Raw genomic sequence first — 24478 nt, 5'->3', positions numbered from 1 at the left:
CCTGTCCTCTGGACCAGACATTACTGTACACTGTTTAGATTCCCTTCCTTTGGACCAAACATCATGGTACACTGTTTAGATTCCTGTCTGTCCTCTGAGTCAAACAGTACGAGAATGCCTTTCCTAGATCTGACTTGCTGTGATGTAGTTGTTTCAACTACTGGTTTTCTGTTGCTGTTATTCTTTGTGTCTGAAGTGCCATACTTTGTTTTCTTTTAAAACAAATGTTGAAATAAAATATTGAATATTTTCATAGATACTATGTTTGTCCCAGGGGAGGATGATGTGACGTTGATGTCAATTGTGTAATGTATGACTACCTATATACCACATAGACATTGTCTGTATCAGTATTACAGACTTGGTATATGACTTGGAGACGTCTCTTTGTTTAGTTGGTTTTTCATGGTACCAACAGAAATATCCTTTATGGTGCGATATAAATTATTCTACAGGGCGTTGTGTGTGAAGTGGTTTTTTCTTGGTGTTCACTTTCTAAGGTGACAATGGGATCTAGTACTCGTCCACTACCTGGACAGGTGGCATGGTAACAAGGTGACGATGGGAGCTAGTACTCGTCCACTACCTGGACAGGTGGCATGGTAACAAGGTGATGGTGGGGAGTGTACATAATTCATCATCACCTTTATCACCAGTTAAGTATTGAGGCAGATGTATGGGTAGTAATGTACCCGTTGGTTCCACCATCAGGTACCACACAAACCGTCTCCTGCCTTATCTGACACGGTCAGATCAGTATCTATTTGTGGTCGCTTGTTTTGATTACTGACCAGCCAGCTGTTCATGGACAGTTCAGTCCAAAGGAGTCAAGCCCAGGGTCAAATATCCAGGTACAAAAAGTCTTTAATCATTACTTGTATTGGGAATTGTAATCGCACAATTTTATGTTAAACATCAACAAGGTATTATATATATATATATATGTACTCAAATGTTTTATATTGTGCTGAAACTGATCAATGTACCAACACAGCTTCTAATTAGATGCTGAGAGTCATTGCTATTATTTCTTGGTTTCAAAGTTATTTTCATGCTTTAGTATCCATAGCCATTAATAGTTTTTAAATTACATTTAGATCAGCCATGGCGAATATATTGTCACTCATATAATACTGTTTCAGCTGCTGACATTTGAATATTGACAATTGATTTGTTTTCCTTTTATCGTTTTCTGCAATTTATGCATTTATTATCATAAACCTCAGCTGATAAGACTAACAGGAAGGTAAATCAATTTGTAATGAACATTGCTTGAAATTCCTTACAGGTAAAAATTATGGTGATTGGAGAGTATTGATTTTTAATTTTCTGTGAATTATTTAAAGTAAGATGACATTATGATACAGTTTCTCCTGGAATAGTGGTGTCCTACTTGTTCAATGAAGCAAGGAGATTTGAAATTGTCCGTTTTAATGAGAATGTGATACTTGGTGGGGATAACGATTGGTAGATTTACCTTGGGCTGTGTGACTGGAGCTTCCAGCATCACACAGATATAATGACTGAGTTGTGGGAACAATGAATCTCCCTAGCCAGGCTTATCACTGTAGGGTTATTGATCTGTGCCAGGTAGAGGCACACCAAGCTGGTCGACCTGGCCAACATTTACCTGCAAGCAAGACACTTTGTTGTATATTCCAATAGCCAGAATATTTGGTAGAATTGATCTAGGTGTTCAGTGAATCTGGACCTGTAGGTGTGTTACCTGGGCACCTGCCATGGTGGGGATCTGTGGGTGTTGTGACCAACATGTGCCTACTTGGGGACAGGTAATGCTGGTTTTGTTTGATGATATCAGCAGTATTATGGTCTGCTATCGGTGTATAAATGTGCATGCTATTGGATTTATTGGATTTACAACAACAGTCATTTGGATTTCTTTTTTGATTCCTGTGTGACAACTGTTTAATTGATTATAGAAATATGACAGAAGATATCAAGGATGCTGATGTTTGTATGGTAAACTTGTTATTGATATTACATTAATAATATATGCTGTAGATTAGGTTTAAATTAGCATTACATGCCACAGAACTTTATATTTTACAAGTTCTGTGAGCTGATGATGTGTTTTTGTTCTAAATTGTAAAATATTCTGGTACAGTTTGATACTTACATACAATCAATTATATTTCAGTTATCACACCATCAAGGAGTTCTGTTACTATGACAGTAGAATTCATTAGCTATGTTTGCTTCCCCTTCTTAAGCCAAATCCTGGTTAATATTTACAATGATGCAATACAAATTTGTAACAGTTAAGTACAGTAAATTTCACCTGATGTTTCCAGTAGTGTACAAGTCATGTACTAATACATTGTACCAGTTCAGATTTTATATCAGAGGAACAGGAAGACATTTCAGTAAACAGTGGACATGGATTTGATGAGATGATAATATGTATACATTTTCTGGGTATGTTAATGGTGTTGTGTTTCCTTGTGTCATTTCAGGGCTGCATCCATAGCGGCTAGTGCTGGTGGGGCGGACTCCAAACGGCCTAAACTGGTCATTTGGCCAGAATGGAGTGAAGTCGATGTCAATGCAGAAAAATGGGTGAGTGTGTGTTGCACTTAGTATTTGTAGATAGGGCACTATTGTGTTACTGTATTGTAGTATATGTTACTAATTAGTTATATATAATGTAGGGGTACACTTGGTTTATCAGTTATACATATATAGAAGGTAGGGGTACACTTGATTTATTAGTAATTGTATAATAATACATGTATATAGAATTTAGGGGGTACACTTGAGGGGGTACACTTGATTGATTACTGGAAACAGCTTGTGTTCAGTTAAATTTGCTTTTGGCAAATAAAACATGTTATTCATTTTCTGTAATGTTTTCTTCCTGAATTTGCCTCGGGAATTGGATATTGAATAATGTATAGATCGAAAGTTACCTGATGACACCTGAATTTGAACAGTGTGAGTCGATCGTTACATCAAGTATTTGTAGTTACATTGTCACAGTAGTCATCAGTTGTGATATTGTTTAGGCCGTTCCTTTAGACTAAAATTATTCCAGTTTCAGTTATTCAGTTAAAGGATAAGATGTGTGTTGATATTCCCTATAAAAATGACTAGGTTACAATCCTTTCTGTACCAATAGGACGTCGCCCACAAAGGAGGGGCCAAGGACAAGGGCAAATCACCTGTGGTAAGTGTAGCTTTGGACAAATTGATATCTACCATAGTTATTATAGTAAGGTTAATTTATTTGATGAATTCATCTAGAGATATATTACAGTTATAATTATAATCAACTTAAAAAATAACTTTTGTAGTGTATAGCTATCATTGTGTCTAGTGGACAAGTTTTGATAATGAACCTTTCAAAAGCTATGTATGTATGTATACAGTATAAGAACATATTTGTGTTAACATACCTGTGATTAAGTTGATCACTATAGAAAAGCTGTTGTCATTTAGAAGTTAGATTCTATCTAGTGATGATTTATTATAGCACAGTGGCAACAGATGCTGACAATCATAGTAAACGTGTTATTTGTTTTTACCTTGTCCCTTAAACAAAATGAATTGGAGGTAATATAACAATGATATGTTGGCAGGCCACACACCTGTACGAGGACCCAGATGGGAGGATTGATATGCCTCCATCCCTCAAACCCCACTACTGGAAACGACCATGTGACTACATCACAGAAAAGGTATACACTGTATGGTTAACTCATACCTCCATATACATCTTACAAGACAACATGTTTTGTTCTGGAATCACTTTTGAGAAACCTTATTCCTTATGTAAATTGACCATTTTAATTGCATTGGTAAAGACGATTTCCTCTGAATGTTGTATTTAGTCGTCCTTTTGAGGTGGCTACAGATGCTGTTGTCCTCAGCTGTCTATGCTTACTAACCATTGAGCCCTTGCTGTTGTCCTCACCTGTCTATGCGTACTAACCATTGAGCCCTATACTTTATGTTACAGACACCAGTAGTGGTGGACCAGGATTGCCTGGGAGACTTTGATCTCATCAAGGCTAATGAACATCTCCACCACAGTGAGGTTTGTATCGACTCATAAACATCTTAAATCTATTATATCTCCTGTAAGAGTGACATAGCTCAGTGAACTGAAAGCCAATAAGCTCCTTAACAAGGGGCAAAGCTAGAGAAAAGAGTTAGTCTCCTCCTTGTTTATCTGGTGCTTTCTCAAGAAAATATATAAGCCCCTTAGCTCACTTCAAACAACCCGAGCCTACAACATTATTGGTAGATTTATTTCTCAACTTCAAATTGAGACTTAACCTTGACAGCATCTGTCCACTGGACCCCTGCAATGTAAGACCTCTGACAATTACAGGCATGGAAGCTTTTAGGGTAAAGGCACTACTACAGGTCATAAGGCTCTTACCATCTTACACTCAGTACTCTGTTATCATGTCCAATTCAAGATACTTCAATAATTCAAATATGGTTTCAGGTGGCAGACACTTGCTCCTGCTGAGAAACTGATTAGTAATTGAATTATTAACAGAAACATTGTTCTGTATAAGTGATCCAGATAACAGGTCATTAGATCAGAGTAGCCACTAGGTATTGGTACAGCTTCCGTAGGGCAGTAGAAATCTAGTGTGATAAAGTCCGATTAGATTTACCGTTCCTTAGTAATACACTGTGGACATGTTTTGGTTGTCTGGGACAGTTGTCATGAACAAATATGCAGTAATTTGAAATGATTATCAGTAAATAGAAAAACTGCAGCTTATTTAAAAACATTTTTGACATCTCTGTTAAGAGATGGTGTTCTTGTAAGGTAAATAATATATCAAGTCATTAATCTTCCACTAATACTGACACTGTGGAGATGTTTGTTGGTCAAATGGCCTTGCTGACCAGTTTGTTGATCAAAAAGCCTTGCTGTCCAGTTTGTTGATCAAAAAGCCTTGCTGACCAGTTTGTTGATCAAAAAGCCTTGCTGACCAGTTTGTCGGTCAAAAAGCCTTGTTGACCAGTTTGTCGGTCAAAAAGCCTTGTTGACCAGTTTGTCGGTCATTCTGTATCATTATATACTGCCACAGTTAGCATTTTGTTAGGAATTGAATGCAATTGATTTTCTATGAGCTTTAATCAGCAGGTAGCGGCTGTGTATTGATCAGCTGCTGTGTTGTGGCTGTTACCGCCGGTACCCAGTGATCATTACTTGGTTTGATATGACAGTAATGGTACCAGTTTTCTCCTGATAACAAGTCACAGGCAAAACTTGATTTTCATCACTTTGTTAATGTTAGCAGGTGCTTGTCAGGTCCTATTTACACATCACTTCATTTCTTATAATTTCATTTCCTCAATCTCTTCGGAGTTAATTTGTAAGAAATCAATATTTAGATTATGTAGTAAATGTTGTTGGACTTCAGTGTCCAATTCATCGCCAATCTTTTGTATAAAATATAACATTGAGGATAATCTGTCACAAGATAATATACGATGCCTGGTAAGGTGTACCCGAGTTTACTTGAGGTGGGGGTCTATTGTGTCACCATGTTGTTACATAACCTGGGGTGACACTATGTCTTGAGCACAGGAGACACTAATCACAGTGTGTCTTTATATTTTTTTATTCAAATTAAAGTTGTCAGGATTATCTTGGACTATAGCTAAATATAAAACTGACCTCATTCCTAAATACCAAACATTCAATTGAAACTGTCCTTCAACGATGATTTAAATCCATCAGAATTATTGGTTTTGTGATAAAATAACATGCAATAGGACTAGTACATGTGTTATAATAGGATAGGACGACTACATGTGTTATGATAGGATAGGACGAGTACATGTGAAATATGATAGGATAGGACGAGTACATGTGTTATGATAGGATAGGACGAGTACATGTGTTATGATAGGATAGGACGAGTACATGTGAAATATGATAGGATAGGACGAGTACATGCGAAATATGATAGGATAGGACGAGTACATGTGTTATGATAGGATAGGACGAGTACATGTGAAATATGATAGGATAGGACAAGTACATGTGTTATGATAGGATAGGACAAGTACATGTGTGATATGATAGGATAGGACGAGTACTATTACTGAACATTTACTAACTATTGAATGAGTAACTCATTACTAGTGTTTGTGTGTATTTCAGTTGATGCGATTCATCATCAGCCAGATCACATTCCTATGGGAGACAAGTGCTGTCCAGAACCCTCCTCCGGAGCAGGCTGATCCCTCTGTGCCATATGAGGAGATCTCCCACTCCTGGCGACCCTGGGAACACATATATGCTGTCAACAAGGTGGTCAAGGGGCCACACATACCCCCATACAACTCGTATGGCAAATACGCTGTCCGTCTGTACTGGATGGTGAGTCTTTAGAGGTGTTGTATTAAGGAAATCTGAAAGATTAGTCTCATTTTTAAAACTTAATTTATATAATCATACTGCCGTAATTCCCTGTGTATTACCCGCTTCAGGGTATAACCAGTGGGAAGTAATCTAAGGCATTTTTGACGCTTTTGTAAAATAAGTTCCAGATAGCCAGTGCTGGCAGAGTGTCAAAGGGTTATATTTTTTTCGATTTTGGTAAAAAATTCCATAGATAGCATGCATCAGCAGATAGCCTGTGCTTATAGGCATCTCCTGATGTAAAAACATGTATAGCCTGCAAATAATAAGCAAAAAATTATGGTAAACAGAAATATTGATGTTAGGTACATGAATTTGTACATTTCACATTGATTTTTTTTTATTGAAAAAGTTGAATGCCTTAGAGTAAATCGTGATTATCTGGATTTCTTTGGTAAATTTTAATACATGTCCTTGTATTTTAACAGGATTTATATTAATTCTATTATGTAAAATGCATACACAATAAGTCATTTCAGAATGTTTAACAATTCAAATGTATGATGTTAACATACATGACTTTTTCAGGGTGTGTGGAGAAAGATCCTCATTGATGATCAGATACCTGTTGATGAGAATGAAAACCTCCTACTGCCTGCCACTACAAACCAGCACGAACTCTGGCCTCTACTGCTTACAAAGGCCCTCATCAAGGTGGCTTCTCTCGAGTATGTACCTTTATAGAGGACAGTTTCTGCCAATGTACCTTTATAGGGGACAGTTTCTGTCAATTGATCTCTTTTATATGTAGTGAGCGAACTCCCTTTTATTGGTCTCGTGTTTGCTACAAATGCAAGATAGTGAATGTTTTCTGAAGTTAGTATCTCACACCTGAAAGACGGAGAGGTTTATTGTCAAATAACACATGGCTAATCACAGACGAAAACCTACTAAATCAGCTAGTGACTTTGTAGAATGATATATAATGATTTGTTTGTGCACAGTTACACAGGAGGCAGCCCGAGCAGTGAGTTTGGAGACTGTAGTATAATCCAGTGTCTGACTGGCTGGATACCGGAGTCCATTCCCCTCCAGTAAGTACCGCGCCTCTCTGGAGGTCCACAATGCTGTACACAGATACCCTGGGTGATTAGTGGTTCTCCTCAAATGGCCATACAGCTCATCTCAATATTGGAAATGAAATCGGATTCTGACAATCTTAGATAAAAAATGATGTAAATATTCTCCAAGCTGATTTTCCCTTTTCCAAAATGAGAAATATACATTGTATGTGTTGCCCCATGTATTTAATACTTTTGCATTATTACTCAGTAATAGAAATAGTGCATTCCTGGAAATATCTTTGAACTCAGAAATTGTCATATAAGTGTGACATACATAGATAATGTTTAGACCACAGAGACACTTGTTGATGCCTGTATCTTGCTAGTCCTCGGGCTTGGTTTTCCTGTTTTTACTAGAGGACACTTGTATCAATAGTCATGTCTGATGTGTCCAAAGCGCGAGTATTGACACAGCTGTATGGCCGTACTATCTACAGACACATTCTTCAAATATTACTGCAACAAGATCTATTTTTTCAATCAGTAAAATAATTTCAAATTTTCTAGAATTTAATGATTAACATCACTTCAGCAATGAGTTTAACATTTTGATTTTTCCATTTATTATGTTTCAGTATCTTTATGAAATAGATGTGATTATGCTATATATAAGAGCAAGAGTTATGCTTCACTGTTATATATAGATGTGATATATACACCTTAGTGTTGTGGTGTCCCCATATACCTGTATTACATGTTTGTGTTGGTCCAGAATATTAATATCCTCTACACTAATGTTGGTCAGCTTCATCAGTTTGTTACTGGACCACGGCTGTTCTCCTTGTACAAGTCACTTCTGTACATTCAGTATAGAACAGGTCAAGTATTCAAAGAAAACGGAGTTCATTGGTAGAGTCAAACTGATACATGGATTATAAATATTATAGGAAATAGGTTTAGGTATCACAAAATCAGATATTAAGTACAAAGTTTTGTCAGTGTGAAATTATGATAGAGGAAGATTTGAACTGATATGAAAGAAGAGATAGTGGTAAGTTTATAACGATAACCTGTTATTACTGACAAGGTTAGGGTAGTAATAAGTGGTAAGTCTATAACGATAACCTGTTATTACTGACAAGGTTAGGGTAGTAATAAGTGGTAAGTCTATAACGATAACCTGTTATTAGTGACAAGGTTAGGGTAGTAATAAGTCTATAACGATAACCTGTTATTACTGACAAGGTTAGGGTAGTAATAAGTGGTAAGTCTATAACGATAACCTGTTATTACTGACAAGGTTAGGGTAGTAATAAGTGGTAAGTCTATAACGATAACCTGTTATTAGTGACAAGGTTAGGGTAGTAATAAGTCTATAACGATAACCTGTTATTACTGACAAGGTTAGGGTAGTAATAGGTGGTAAGTCTATAACGATAACCTGTTATTATAGTGACAAGGTTAGGGTAGTAATAGGTGGTAAGTCTATAACGATAACCTGTTATTACTGACAAGGTTAGGGTAGTAATAGGTGGTAAGTCTATAACGATAACCCGTTATTACTGACAAGGTTAGGGTAGTAATAGGTGGTAAGTCTATAACGATAACCTGTTATTACTGACAAGGTTAGGGTAGTAATAGGTGGTAAGTCTATAACGATAACCCGTTATTACTGACAAGGTTAGGGTAGTAATAGGTGGTAAGTCTATAACGATAACCTGTTATTACTGACAAGGTTAGGGTAGTAATAAGTGGTAAGTCTATAACGATAACCTGTTATTAGTGACAAGGTTAGGGTAGTAATAAGTGGTAAGTCTATAACGATAACCTGTTATTACTGACAAGGTTAGGGTAGTAATAAGTGGTAAGTCTATAACGATAACCTGTTATTACTGACAAGGTTAGGGTAGTAATAGGTGGTCAGTCTATAACGATAACCTGTTATTAGTGACATACGAGTTGTACAGCCGTGGTGTCAGTCTATCCATTGTCTCTATCATTAACCAGCACTCTTATGATTTTGCTTGTCACAGCTGACCAGAGCCTCAATGGCTTGTGTGGTCAGCATTTGTGTTTTCTTGCATGCTGACCACTCGTCTACTCACACAGGGGTTTCCTGGCGACACCCCTCCCTCCTCCCGTCAACCCTCAGGGTGCAGGTCGTGCCTCGCCGTTAGTGTCCGCTAGCCAGGTGCTTGATAAATATTTCCAGCTAAGCTCCACGCCACGCTCTCAGGAAGGGAGTACAACAGCTCCTAGGGTAAAGAGCTCAAAGTCTACCTCTCATGACCTCAGGCAAGGATCTCATTGGCGTAGCGTGTGTAGCCAGGCGTGTAGTGTGGGCTATTGGGTGTGACGCCTTATGTGGTGGTAGTCTTATATACAGAATATATGTCTATTGTTTTGCAGATAAAGTTCTGGTGATGATGTGGATGATCTTGTGATAAATTAAGAACAAGATTGATTATTTTATGACTACTAATAACAGATAATTATATTTTTTACAAAAGCAACATATATGAATGATTATTAACACAAATAAACAAAATTAATTATGGTGAAAATTTGGTGTTTGAAATATGAATAACATCAGTGTCATAATTTGTCTTGCTGGCTAGTAACATGATGTGTGGTTTTTTTATGGTGGTCTTTTACTGGCCTTAGTGATTTTTTTTCCATATCTTAATTAAAACTTTTATCACTATGTGTGATATCTGAAGACATATTTCAATTAGATTAATTCATAAATATCATTGCTATTGTATTTATTGTGAAGAAAATTCAGCATATTTTATTCAAAATCAAGAATAAGGGAAAATTCAAGTGCTAAGCTTGAAATTCTGTTATAGTGCCTATTAAGTAAAGTGCCAGCTGTTTACATATTGCATCATGGTCCTGAAATCTCGGGTGTTAAATTCTGAATTGCCATGTACTGAAACTATTACTTATACAATCTTGTGTAATACTGGTATTGTCTTTGTTGTTGTGAGTAACAAGCATGTTAATTACAGTACACTGTAATATAACATATTTATGTTGTGAATTCTAATCTCTCTGCTGTTATCATTCTGTTCTCATTTTCCTATACAAATGTACATGTGTGTATCTCAGTAATAATGACCATAGCTTATCCTACTTAATAAGGAATTTGTTACAACTTATCGTAATTGTATATAGATTTAACCTCACAGAACCCGGTAGTATCTCCAAACTTTCCTAAACTTGTCTTTGAATATAAATTAAATCATAACATTTTCTGTTCAACACAAATAACCGAGACAAATATTCTATGACCAGCTGTTTTTCCATTTCTGTGTGTGATTTGAGCTTCAGTCCTGGAGTTTGATGTCATGGTGTCACAGAATTCATTTTGACTGTTGATTTGCCTCGTGTACAGATATGGTCATATAAAGGAGGTATGGGAACTACTTAAGGGGTCCCTCCCCGAGTGGAAACTTCCCCTCCAGGAGTGGGAGAAAGCCTTACTGGAGCAACAGGAGGCTGAGAAAAAAGAGGAATCGGCTCCCTCAGTATGTATCTGCTGCTTACTGATATTACCATCCTCATCATGTGACAAATAATTTGACAAATCAATTTTTGTGGTTAGGAAAATGGCTGATTATATGCTTTTCTTTTTTAGTTGATTATATATATATAACACTGGTCTTAATGATTGAAAGTTTTATTGGAAAATATCCATTTAACAATCCAAAACAATATTGTAATACTAAATTGTTACATACACCTATGTTTACTACCAGCTTATAACTTGTTGTTTTTCAGGAAACTGCTAAAGATGATAAGTCAGAGAAAGATCAGTCGGCCAGTAAGGAAGGAAAGGCAGAGAAGGCAGATTCCAAGTCTGGCAAAGATGGAGGCAAGGACAAAGGAAAGGATGCCAAGGACAAAGGTATGATGATTTGGCTGAGTAGAGGATAGTATAATGGGTGATTAGAGGAAAGTATGATGGCTGATTAGGAGGAATGATTACTGATATAGTTGTAAACATGGTGGAGGAGTTTTACAAAAATAATGATTCCACACAAGTACTATTAGACTCCTAACCTAGAGGGGGTGAGAGATGTTTATCCTGTTCATCAGATAATCCAGGTGTACTATTAGACTCCTAACCTAGAGTGGGTGAGAGATTTTTATCCTGTCCATCAGATAATCCAGGTGTGCATATGAGTACATGAGTTGGGAGAGTTGTATAATGAAATCAGGCCTTAAGCACCTCTTTAAACAGAGTTAGGGCCCTTTGCCAGAGGTTTATCTCATATACCCTCATCTACAGCTGACAAATCTTGTATGTAATTACTTCTTTGAGGTATACACTGATATTCAGTCTCAGAGTTATGAGCGTTACTTCAGTTTTGCTATCAAAGTTTGCCCAAGGGGCTGGAGACTCCTGGACTGCTCGCAAGACTAAAATGATTATTTACTTTTACTTATTTTTCATCTAGCTGCATTTAATGGACACCAGCATGAAATGATAAAAAATGTCTTTTTTGATTTGGTTGATCAGAATTGAAATATACTGTATACATTTGTGTGTAAAATACTTAGTATACAGTATTGTGGACTATATTTAAGTAGGAATTTTTAAACTGGTGTATTGTTTTGTAGACAAAGGAGGGAAAGATAAAGACAAAGGTGGAAAAGACAAAGACAAGGGAGGAAAAGACAGTAAGTATGATCCTAATGAAATCTTTAAGTTTTGAGCTAATCACAGTTTAATATTTAAACTAGTGAAAAGGAAATTATCATAGTGGAATATTTACACCCGTGAAAAGGGAGTTATCATAGTGGAATATTTGCACCCGTGAAAGGGAGTTATCATAGTGGAATATTTAAACCAGTGAAAAGGAAATTATCAATGTGGAATATTTACACCTGTGAAAAGGGAGTTATCATAGTGGAATATTTACACCCGTGAAAAGGAAATTATTTTAGTGGAATACTAAGTATTTACACCAGTGAAAAGGGAGTTATCATGGTGGAATACACTGTATATTTACACTGTTCCAGTGAAAAGAGAATTATAGTGGAATATTGTGGCTGACTTGATTGTATTTTACTTGCAGAAGAAAAATCCACACTTGAGGACATTCCTATTCCAGAGAAGCCTGAGGTAGTGGTGTTTGCTACATACTGGAGTACTCCCAAATATCCTGTCAAAGTATCCGTCCTTGGAGAAATGGTAAATCATGCATCCTTATCTACAGTTATGTAATTTCTTTTGGTACAAAAAATTGAAATTCATAAGTACATATATCACCAATCATGTTTTTCGTGTAATAGTGCAATAATTCATTGGTACATATTGTTATATTGTACACTAGGCTGATGCGAGTGAGAAGCTGCGACAGAATGGTCTGTCTCATCTATACCCTCACCCAGTGTGTATCACTCAGACAAGATCCTGCCCCCTCGAGCCCCCACCCCCTCCAGAGAAAATACCTGCTTGGAAATTGATCAGACCAAAGAAGAAGAAGAAAACGCCATCAGATGAACCAGTTTGTAAGTTGATATTGATAGCTTATATAAATTGTTGACGTTTTCATAATTCTGTATCATTTGCTTTTCAGAATTTTAAATCAATTTCAGAAAGATATTCAGAGATTTATAGTAATATCATGTAGATAGTTAATGTATACTTGTTTGTATGTTCACAGCCACACCTGAGCCACCCAAACCAATCCAGTGTATTGAGATCACCTCCTCCTTCCTAAACTACAAAGTCAGTCCAGTACCCATACCTACAGAGACGTAAGTATTGACATCACCTCCTCCTTCCTTAACTACAAAGTCAGTCCAGTACCCATACCTACAGAGACGTAAGTATTGACATCACCTCCTCCTTCCTAAACTACAAAGTCAGTCCAGTACCCATACCTACAGAGACGTAAGTATTGAGATCACCTCCTCCTTCCTTAACTACAAAGTCAGTCCAGTACCCATACCTGTCCAGACGTAACTCTCCTCTAAAACTCCTCAATAACAAAAATGGGTTACAAACAATTTATGATTATCGCAGCTTATAACGATCAAGTAATGTGGCATCCTCCCTTATCTTGTCTCCTATTCCTATTTGATTAATTTAAATTTTCTAATACGAAGGCATCGTCCACGGTCCTCGTTGGAACGAGGAGGTACACGGTCACGTCCAAAGTCCACTTCGATAGAGGAGACTGATGAAAATGCACCTGATACGGTGAAAATTGAGGGGGAGGTAGTGAATGAGCCCCCTCAGGCGGAGGTAAGCTACACCTAGCTAACAAGTCATTTACTAATGGTACTCTGTAAACCAGCTCTGGTGTGGCTAGTCTTAGAGAATTTGTCTTAGAAACTCTTATTTACAACATGTTTCAAACCATGTTGGTTTCAGCTCTTTTATTTGCAAAAGAAAAATTAAAAATAAATCCGAACAGCCAATCCATGCTACTGGGCTTGGTAACAAGTTAAAAAGCTTTTTATGCCTATGATTATTGTTTAACTGATTAAAATAGTATTGTGTTCAATATTGATGCCCTTACCAGAGCTAGGTTTATAGATATTATATTATTTGAAGAAATGGTTCATGTTTTCATTGTTCAGTTCAGTTTTTTTGTTGCGGTACTGTTGAGTGATATTATTTACAATTTGGAATATGGTTTTATCTGAATTTTGGTGAAATTAACAATTATAATATCTAAAACAAATTAATAACAAGTCTTTGGTCAGATATACTAAAGGAACATTTTACAGTAATTATAATGTGACAATTACAGCATTAATCCTCGCATATCAAACTGTACTACTTAGTGTAACAGATGGTGTATGGTTTATGAGTAATGACCTAATATTGGTGTTGAGTTTGTTTTATATTGTTTTAAAGTTGTTTGTGGTATTAATCTAACTAGTTAGTTTGTTTGATTACTTGCTGAATGTGCTTTTTACAATACTATTGCTAATTACAATAGACTAGAACTATAGTATCGGCTAGGTTTTATGGACCTAATAGGACAGCGGCATCACCTAATGGTTCCTTCCTGGCTATGATAACTAGACATTGACCTTGCTATTCTGACCTTGACCTTGTTTAAATAAGGAGACAGTAGAGCAACCTGCAGAGCCAGAAAAAGATGGTAAGCCTGAAATAAAGCCATCTAGTCCAGGGCCCCGCACAGGGAGACGCAAGTCTTCTGCCACCAAGAAAGATGCCAAGGAAATACAGGAGGGAGGCAAAATGATGAGCCGTGAGGTAGGTCAGGGGTCAAACACAAGGTCATTGGGTCAGGCTTTTACATTGGCAACTACCTTAAGATAAACTTTCCCAACCTGTGAGGAAGCGAGAAACCATGCTAGACACTGTATCCTATATATTTGAAGCAGGTTTAGAAAAACCTTGTTTCTGAGGCAAAATCTTTCCTATTTTTAACAATACACAACACAAATTTTCTAAAGAGGAAGAAGAAAAAATACCCAAAAATAAGATGTGAAAGAATTTTTTCTTTCAGGCTTCCAGTATCTCTTTGAAGTGGAAAACACAACTGATTGGGTGTTGATATCACAATAGGTAGAACACAACTAATTGGGTGTTGATATCAGACTGGGTAGAACACAACTGATTGGGTGTTGATATCACAATGGGTAGAACACAACTGATTGGGTGTTGATATCACAATGGGTAGAACACAACTGATTGGGTGTTGATATCACAATGGGTAGAACACAACTGATTGGGTGTTGATATCACAATGGGTAGAACACAACTGATTGGGTGTTGATATCACAATGGGTAGAACACAACTGATTGGGTGTTGATATCACAATGGGTAGAACACAACTGATTGGGTCTTGATATCACACTGGGTAGAACACAACTGATTGGGTGTTGATATCACAATGGGTAGAACACAACTGATTGGGTGTTGATATCACAATGGGTAGAACACAACTGATTGGGTGTTGATATCACAATGGGTAGACCACAACTGATTGGGTGTTGATATCACAATGGGTAGAACACAACTGATTGGGTGTTGATATCACACTGGGTAGAACACAACTGATTGGGTGTTGATATCACAATGGGTAGAAAATAAATGTTTGGATGTTGATGAAATTAAAAACACTTAATTGAATTAAAACACTTCCAAACATTTTAGCTGTTAATATTTAAAGATATTTTTCCTCATTTAGTTTTGAAATGTGTCTGAGTTTTAACTTTCTTGAGAGAATGAACATGAATAGCATATTTTTTTCTTAAAGTAAATATTTGGCCCACGAAACTAGGAATTTATTTTTTGCATGACCTAGGTTGCTAGTTTTGAGTTATTTAGCTTGCCTCACTTACACAAAACAACTTAAGAATAGTCTACAATCGTAGCTACATGTATATATATGATTGTTGATGTAGTGCTTCTTATATATTATACCTGTAATGCTGGAAAACAGCTGTGTGGATACAATTCCTATCAAGTAGTAGACATGTATTTGTGTAAAATGTGCAAATGAGGCCAGCTAATTGTTTAATTTGTTTACCTGATGACCATGTTTATTTCTGATGAATTAATATTAAATTTCATGTTTACTGGTCATGAAAAGGAAATGAATAATTGAACTACTTTAATCTCCTAGTGGTTTTCAAGATTGCTTTGGTATCTGCAAGCTTCTAATACATGTGTATTTGGTTTTGTAACCCTAGCGTTTTAATGCTACTAATCATTGACATTGTGTCATATTGTGTGGAATCTTCATTAAATGGTTCATACATCATGTCACTAATCTCAAAGCTATACATGCATGTGAGGTTCTGTATGTGTGTGATTAAAAATGTTGTGTGGAATGTTGTAAATTGTTGTATGTGAACTGCTGTGTGTAAATTGCTGAGAGAAAATTGCCTTGTGTGTGTATGTGTGTAAAATGCTGTGTGCCATGTACTATCCTATTTTGACCTGGCTGTGTGCCATGTACTATCCTATTTTGACCTGGCTGTTGCTACCTTCCAGTCATCCCCAAAGATACCCAGGAAAAGTGGCAGTGCTGATAGGTCCACTAAACCAGACCGTGGCAAAAGTGCGGGGAGGTCAGACTCCAGGTCCAGTAAAAAGGAACAAGATGACAAGGACAAGCTTAAAGGTGAGAAGGAATCAATGATAATAACATTTACATCATTACAGCAAACTAATGTTTCCATCAGTGTATTCATCTAATACTCTGCCTGCCTACATACTGGTAAGTGCCCCTGCCACCCTGCCTACCCACACACTGGTATAGGCCCTGTCACCCTGCCTACCCACATACTGGTATAGGCCCTGTCACCCTGCCTACCCACACACTGGTATAGGCCCTGCCACCCTGCCTACCCACCTACTGGTACATGCCCCTGCCACCATGCCTACCCACATACTGGTACATGCCCCTGTCACCCTGCCTACCCACATACTGGTATAGGCCCTGCCACCATGCCTATCCACATACTGGTATAGGCCCTGTCACCCTGCCTACCCACATACTGGTATAGGCCCTGTCACCCTGCCTACCCACATACTGGTATAGGCCCTGTCACCCTGCCTACCCACATACTGGTATAGGCCCTGCCACCATGCCTACCCACATACTGGTACATGCCCCTGCCACCCTGCCTACCCACATACCGGTATATGCCCCTGCCAATTAGCCTGCCCATACATACCATCTGTCTGTCTCACACTCTATTAGATTTTAGGTTAAAAGGTCCTTTTTTATTCAATAATGATTTTGTATGGATTGTTTTGTTATAATTGATGTTATGGAGTTATTTTGAACTTAACTTTGTCCAGATATCAGCCTAAAAGCCTTCTTTGTTTTCAGTATCATTTCAATCAAAATGTAAGCTACTGAATGTTTTACAAACAAAACATTTTTTGCAAACATTATACATTGTATACCTATATCAAATAATCGAACTTGTTCCTATGACTAGGAGCTCTACAACAGGCTGACTCGGGTCTGGCCCCTCCCCCTCCTCCTACGGAGCCTGAGGAACCCGTCCTGGATGGTGAAGAGGGACAGGAACAGCCAGTCACAGAGGAAGGAAAGGCAGAGGAGGAGGAGGCAAAACCAAGGAAAGTCTGGATGGATTTTGAGGAGTTCTGCAAATGTTTTAAGTATGAAGTTTTCATATGATTTTAAGCCACATTGGACAATTTGTCCCCAACAAAAGATACCATGGCCTTTCATTCAGTGTATCCCGCATATATAATTTGTCAGGTAGTAATAACGACAGTACAGACCAGTAAATTGTTGAATTTTCGAGGCAATCTGCCCCTTTATCAAGACACAAGTATAGTACAAACGATCACATTATCCATTATCAGGAAAGACTCCATTTCCACTGCTCATTATCAGGGAAGACTCCATTCCCGCTCCTCATTATCAGGAAAGTCAGGAACGATTCTGTTTCCACTGCTCATTATCAGGGAAGACTCCATTCCCGCTCCTCATTATCAGGAAAGTCAGGAACGATTCTGTTTCCACTGCTCATTATCAGGGAAGACTCCATTCCCGCTCCTCATTATCAGGAAAGTCAGGAACGATTCTGTTTCCACTGCTCATTATCAGGGAAGACTCCATTCCCGCTCCTCATTATCAGGAAAGTCAGGAACGATTCTGTTTCCACTGCTCATTATCAGGGAAGACTCCATTCCCACTCCTCATTTGACTATGACTGTTACCTGACTGGTAAACCCCTTAGATAGTTCAACTAGTCTACCACTCAATACATATGTCTGTTTATACTATGTTGTAAAGAGATAACCTTGTATTTATAGGACACTGTACATCTGCCACAAGCCTCAGACTTATGGCTGTAACCAGAAGTTCTCCGACCTGAAGGTAAGTTTTCCCGCCCGTACAAGCTTTCCCAGGAGTTACCCAGCCAGTGTAGACCCGCTGGTGTTGGTTACCTTATCACCCGGCCAGTGTAGACCCGCTGGTGTTGGGTACCTTTTCACCCGGCCAGTGTAGACCCGCTGGTGTTGGGTACCTTTTCACCCGGCCAGTGTAGACCCGCTGGTGTTGGGTACCTAGTCACCCGGCCAGTGAAGACCCGCTGGTGTTGGGTACCTAGTCACCCGGCCAGTGTAGACCCGCTGGTGTTGGGTACCTAGTCACCCGGCCAGTGTAGACCCGCTGGTGTTGGGTACCTAGTCACCCTGCCAGTGTAGACCCGCTGGTGTTGGGTACCTAGTCACCCGGCCAGTGTAGACCCGCTGGTGTTGGGTACCTAGTCACCCGGCCAGTGTAGACCTACTGGTGTTGGGTACCTAGTCACCCGGCCAGTGTAGACCTGCTGGTGTTGGGTACCTAGTCACCTGGCCAGTGTAGACCCGCTGGTGTTGGGTACCTAGTCACCCGGCCAGTGTAGACCTGCTGGTGTTGGGTACCTAGTCACCCGGCCAGTGTAGACCCGCTGGTGTTGGGTACCTTTTCACCTGGCCAGTGTAGACCCGCTGGTGTTGGGTACCTTTTCACCTGGCCAGTGTAGACCTGCTGGTGTTGGGTACCTAGTCACCCTGCCAGTGTAGACCTACTGGTGTTGGGTACCTAGTCACCCGGCCAGTGTAGACCCGCTGGTGTTGGGTACCTAGTCACCTGGCCAGTGTAGACCCGCTGGTGTTGGGTACCTAGTCACCCGGCCAGTGTAGACCCGCTGGTGTTGGGTACCTTATCACCCGGCCAGTGTAGACCTGCTGGTGTTGGGTACCTTTTCACCCGGCCAGTGTAGACCCGCTGGTGTTGGGTACCTAGTCACCTGGCCAGTGTAGACCCGCTGGTGTTGGGTACCTTTTCACCCGGCCAGTGTAGACCCGCTGGTGTTGGGTACCTAGTCACCTGGCCAGTGTAGACCCGCTGGTGTTGGGTACCTAGTCACCTGGCCAGTGTAGACCCGCTGGTGTTGGGTACCTAGTCACCCAGGTGTTGGACCCCTTACAAATGTGTGTGCTGGCTTTTAACCACATAATGCATGATTTGAGTTGCTGAATTTTAAGTTTAATATAATGATGATAACATGTTGTATAACCTCTCATAATTTAAATTGCCAAGTCATAACACACCATTATACAGTATTACAAAGCTGATGGCAAAACAGATTTTTACTGGATATCATTAAACTTTACATGGTAAAAACAGTTCAACTGTAGTTATGATCAATATTGTAGAAGTGTTTGTTTATGTAAAATAAAGTGTAAATTTTTATTTTTTTCCACGCTGGAAGAAATTGGAAAAAATATACAATATACAGGTTTGTTGTGGGAATTTTGAGAAATCAAAGCTTTCCTTGTCCATCTATCATATACAATATATATATATATAGGCATGCATGCAGATGTTGTAATGTAATCAGAGATGGCAACCTACGAGGAGACAGCTGTCGTTGTTGTATCTTTGTTAACTGCTGTGCTAATTAAGCTACAGTAGATGTAGTAGACAACTTTCCTGTCCAGGCATGTCCAGGCATGTCCAGGCATGTCCAGTGTGTTACGTATTGGTGGCTCTACGTCCATTTCTCTTGTCTGTAGCACTGAACTATACTGGTGCATGAAGTATTAGATTTAAAAAAAGTAAAAAATAAGTTTGATTATAAAAAAAATTGTTTGTGCTTTACAGTTTATGTCACAGGTATGTGTTTAGTTCATTATCGTTTCTGTTTTTATTTTTATTATTTTGTAATTGATGAGGTACCTCAAATGCAGCCACCAGTTTAGAGATGAAGCACGTACTGAGGTACACAACATAGCATCATTAGCGTGTCTATGTATTACAGGACCCTATCTCTCTAGGCCAGGTCTTAGTTTGTATTACGAGGATCCTATCTCTCTAGGCCAGGTCTTAGTTTGTATTACGGGACCCTGTCTCTCTAGGCCAGGTCTTAGTTTGTATTACGGGACCCTGTCTCTCTAGGCCAGGTCTTAGTTTGTATTACGGGACCCTATCTCTCTAGGCCAGGTCTTAGTTTGTATTACGGGACCCTATCTCTCTAGGCCAGGTCTTAGTTTGTATTACGGGACCCTATCTCTCTAGGCCAGGTCTTAGTTTGTATTACGGGACCCTATCTCTCTAGGCCAGGTCTTAGTTTGTATTACGGGGACCCTATCTCTCTAGGCCAGGTCTTAGTTTGTATTACGGGACCCTATCTCTCTAGGCCAGGTCTTAGTTTGTATAACGGGACCCTATCTCTCTAGGCCAGGTCTTAGTTTGTATTACGGGACCCTATCTCTCTAGGCCAGGTCTTAGTTTGTATTACGGGGACCCTATCTCTCTAGGCCATGTCTTAGTTTGTATTACGGGACCCTATCTCTCTAGGCCAGGTCTTAGTTTGTATTACGGGACTCTATCTCTCTAGGCCAGGTCTTAGTTTGTATTAAGGGACCCTATCTCTCTAGGCCAGGTCTTAGTTTGTATTACAGGACCCTATCTCTCTAGGCCAGGTCTTAGTTTGTATTACGGGACCCTATCTCTCTAGGCCATGTCTTAGTTTGTATTACGGGACCCTATCTCTCTAGGCCATGTCTTAGTTTGTATTACGGGACCCTATCTCTCTAGGCCAGGTCTTAGTTTGTATTACAGGGACCCTATCTCTCTAGGCCATGTCTTAGTTTGTATTACGGGAACCTATCTCTCTAGGCCATGTCTTAGTTTGTATTACAGGACCCTATCTCTCTAGGCCATGTCTTAATTTGTATTACGGGACCCTATCTCCCTAGGCCAGGTCTTAGTTTGTATTATGGGACCCTATCTCTCTAGGCCAGGTCTTAGTTTGTATTACGGTGACCCTATCTCTCTAGGCCAGGTCTTAGTTTGTATTACGGGACCCTATCTCTCTATCCAAGGCCTTAGTTTGTATTATGGGACCCTATCTCTCCAGGCCAGGTTTAGTTTGTATTACGGAACCCTATCTCTCTAGGCCAGGTCTTAGTTTGTATTACAGGGACCCTATCTCCCTAGGCCAGGTCTTAGTTTGTATTACGGGAACCTATCTCTCTAGGCCAGGTCTTAGTTTGTATTACGGGACCCTATCTCTCACTAGGCCATGTCTTAGTTTGTATTACGGGACCCTATCTCTCTAGGCCAGGTCTTAGTTTGTATTATGGGACCCTATCTCTCTAGGCCAGGTCTTAGTTTGTATTACGGGACCCTATCTCTCTAGGCCAGGTCTTAGTTTGTATTACGGGACCCTAGCTATCTCTCTAGGCCATGTCTTAGTTTGTATTACGGGACCCTATCTCTCTAGGCCAGGTCTTAGTTTGTATTACGGGGACCCTATCTCTCTAGGCCATGTCTTAGTTCGTATTACAGGGACCCTATCTCTGTAGGCCTGGTCTTAGTTTGTATTACGGGGACCCTATCTCTCTAGGCCAGGTCTTAGTTTGTATTACGGGACCCTATCTTTCTAGGCCAGGTCTTAGTTTGTATTACGGGGACCCTATCTCCCTAGGTCATGTCTTAGTTTGTATTACGGGGACCCTATCTCTCTTGGCCATGTCTTAGTTTGTATTACGGGACCCTATCTCTCTAGGCCAGGTCTTAGTTTGTATTACGGGACCCTATCTCCCTAGGCCAGGTCTTAGTTTGTATTACGGGACCCTATCTCTCTAGGCCAGGTCTTAGTTTGTATTACAGGGACCCTATCTCCCTAGGCCAGGTCTTAGTTTGTATTACAGGGACCCTATCTCTCTAGGCCAGGTCTTAGTTTGTATTATGGGGACCCTATCTCTCTAGGCCAGGTCTTAGTTATTTGCATTTAATGAGGTACCTCACATTAAGCGATATTATACTTTATAGTCAACAAGCTGTTTGTTACCTGAAATTATGCTACTTTTTGCCATATCCACAGGTATTACCAATACTAATATTCTTCTGAAATTTTACAGAGTTACATATTAGGGATTAATCTGTTTCACCAGATTTTTTAAGGTCATGTTACAGGTTAGGTATCTATGGATCTGAATTGCTATGTGATAGTGTGTTTTATCACATTGGATTTGCTATTCTAACCATGTCAAAACAGTAATAAAATAGTTGGAAGATTTTAAGTAACAACAAGTGCAGAAGAGGAGGGAGTACTTGGTAATTATCCACAAAGTATTGATTAAGTGATACTAAATTAGCCAGTCAAAAGAATATGAGTATGGAATTTCAGGAATCCCTATTTAACATACTTTGTAGTTTTGTTTACCGCGGTAGTTTAAAATTACCACAGCTTGAAAATGAGTTTCTCCGATTATCCACCGATTACAAATATCCTGATTAGATCAGATGTTATGGCAGGGGTATAACAGATTACTGTGCTTTAGTATGGCTGTGTCAGTAGTCTATACACAGACACTAGTCATTCAGCTGTCCTGGGAAGTATGTGTCAGTAGTCTATACACAGACACCAGTCATTCAGCTGTCCTGGGAAGTGTGTGGCTGTAGTAGTCCAGGGGAGATAATTTGGTTGATGTGTAGGTGATATCCTGCTTGTCTCCCCTGCTGTGCGTGTCTAAACATTATTGAAACTGGATTGGTCTGTAGTACATGTCTGATGGACATACACTTGTGTGTGTTAGCGGAAATTTTATCAGCGCTTTTCATTAAAGAAAATACAGATTTTTATGATTAATGGAATTATATGCAACTACATGTACCATATGAGGCAGTGACATTTTCCAACAGGGCTTGACATTAAAGTTATCTTTTGATAGTGATACTTAACTTATTGAATCACTTAATGACATCTTTAGATTTTATAGATAATTAGGGTCTTATACCTGTGTGTTCATCTGGTCACTGGTGGTTTCTGTCTGTTTACACTTTCATTTACAAGATCATTAATTCCAAATGTTTGGTACAAATGTCTGAAGTTCTTGAAATTTCATATGGTGATAAAATAATATATGGTGATGTATACCTAATTCTGGTTTGTAGAAATAGAACAGGTTATGTCAGAGTATCTCCAATACAATTCTGTAATTATCCATTTCAAATGCATGATGGTTACTATTATTTATGTATTCATGAGTGTTTTGTTAGTAGCAACAGAACAACAATTTAAACAAAAGATAGAATTTTTTAAGGATGGAAAAATTGAGAGTTGCTATCAATTTAAATATTCGCGAACTAATACCTGCCTTATAGGAATAGTGTAGAAGATAGAACTTCCCTTACTGATGATTAAACACACACAAAATGGCCACACACAAATTGACATTTAATGTAATATTTTGATTTGTTTGTAGGTATTCACATTTCTGTTCTTTGTGCACAAACTTCTAGCTAGACGTTGAGTAATTTGTTACCCACATTTGAGGATATCCTTATAGTTCTTATCATTCAATGAAACTGTGTGAAATTATATAACCAGATATATTTACCAGTAGCTTGATGTGCTTTTTAACTTGCTACATACTGAATTTGTTTGATCGGTAATTAGATTGGAGTGTTTTTGGCTTTTAATTACTAGTTTATTGCTTAATGTGTTTATATAAATTGTCTGTATTGCTGATTTTCATATCAATGTGAAACAAAAACTGCAGAAGATAGTTTGGTTCATTGATGTTTTACATTTGCTTGCTTGAATGATGTTATAATTAAAGTTTAATTTATTTAATCACAGTTTTGTCAACTCATGGAGGATTGTATTAGACTTGTAAGGACTGATCACCAATGATCAAGTGTGTGTATCTGTTAATGATAACGAAGACAGAAACACTCCTCCATGATGCTAACTAATATGAAAACAATTTTAATACAAAGCAGATCTCACAGAATTATGTGTTCCTTGGTTTGGATATTACCAGGTTTGTGTTTGTCACTAGACTTTGTGTTTGACTAAGCTTCACATTACAGAGCGTCACTGCGTCAACCGCTCCCACTGGCAAGGGGGACAAGAAGTCAGCTCCTAACACTGCTGGGGTAAATACCTCCTCCTCCAAGACTGCTCAAACTCCTACCCATATGCAAGCACCTTCTCCCACAAACACCCTCAGTGTGAGTATAGCCTGTCACACTTCACTGCATGGCCACACCCATCCAAGGCTCTCAGATTCTCCCT

The 24478-nt window shown here is 38.8% G+C and overlaps 1 protein-coding gene across 27 annotated transcripts in view; it reads left to right on the top strand.

Annotated features, from left to right (window-relative positions):
• Window positions 1–24478, top strand: part of LOC117327766 (androglobin-like) — a 125451-nt gene that overhangs the window by 64399 nt on the left and 36574 nt on the right. For 19 of the 27 annotated variants that reach the window (XM_033884924.1, XM_033884925.1, XM_033884922.1 and 16 more), the window contains 21 exons: window positions 2475–2577; window positions 3137–3184; window positions 3597–3695; window positions 3977–4054; window positions 6152–6370; window positions 6941–7080; window positions 7357–7446; window positions 9526–9711; window positions 10814–10946; window positions 11200–11326; window positions 12043–12102; window positions 12501–12616; window positions 12759–12936; window positions 13092–13185; window positions 13537–13675; window positions 14507–14659; window positions 16410–16539; window positions 17366–17549; window positions 18213–18276; window positions 19661–19687; window positions 24274–24414. In XM_033884924.1, coding sequence (XP_033740815.1) covers window positions 2475–2577; window positions 3137–3184; window positions 3597–3695; window positions 3977–4054; window positions 6152–6370; window positions 6941–7080; window positions 7357–7446; window positions 9526–9711; window positions 10814–10946; window positions 11200–11326; window positions 12043–12102; window positions 12501–12616; window positions 12759–12936; window positions 13092–13185; window positions 13537–13675; window positions 14507–14659; window positions 16410–16539; window positions 17366–17549; window positions 18213–18276; window positions 19661–19687; window positions 24274–24414 — 2509 coding nt within the window. Of the gene's footprint in view, window positions 1–1755; window positions 1791–2474; window positions 2578–3136; window positions 3185–3596; window positions 3696–3976; window positions 4055–6151; window positions 6371–6940; window positions 7081–7356; window positions 7447–9525; window positions 9712–10813; window positions 10947–11199; window positions 11327–12042; window positions 12103–12500; window positions 12617–12758; window positions 12937–13091; window positions 13186–13536; window positions 13676–14506; window positions 14660–16409; window positions 16540–17365; window positions 17550–18212; window positions 18277–19660; window positions 19688–20052; window positions 20065–24273; window positions 24415–24478 lie in introns of those variants that run through there. The other 8 variants (XM_033884931.1, XM_033884917.1, XM_033884905.1 and 5 more) reach the window with 8 other exon arrangements.

This window comes from Pecten maximus, chromosome 5, assembly GCF_902652985.1.
Source record: "Pecten maximus chromosome 5, xPecMax1.1, whole genome shotgun sequence".
Taxonomy (NCBI): Eukaryota; Metazoa; Mollusca; class Bivalvia; order Pectinida; family Pectinidae; genus Pecten; species Pecten maximus.
This window is presented reverse-complemented; position numbering and strand designations above follow the sequence as displayed.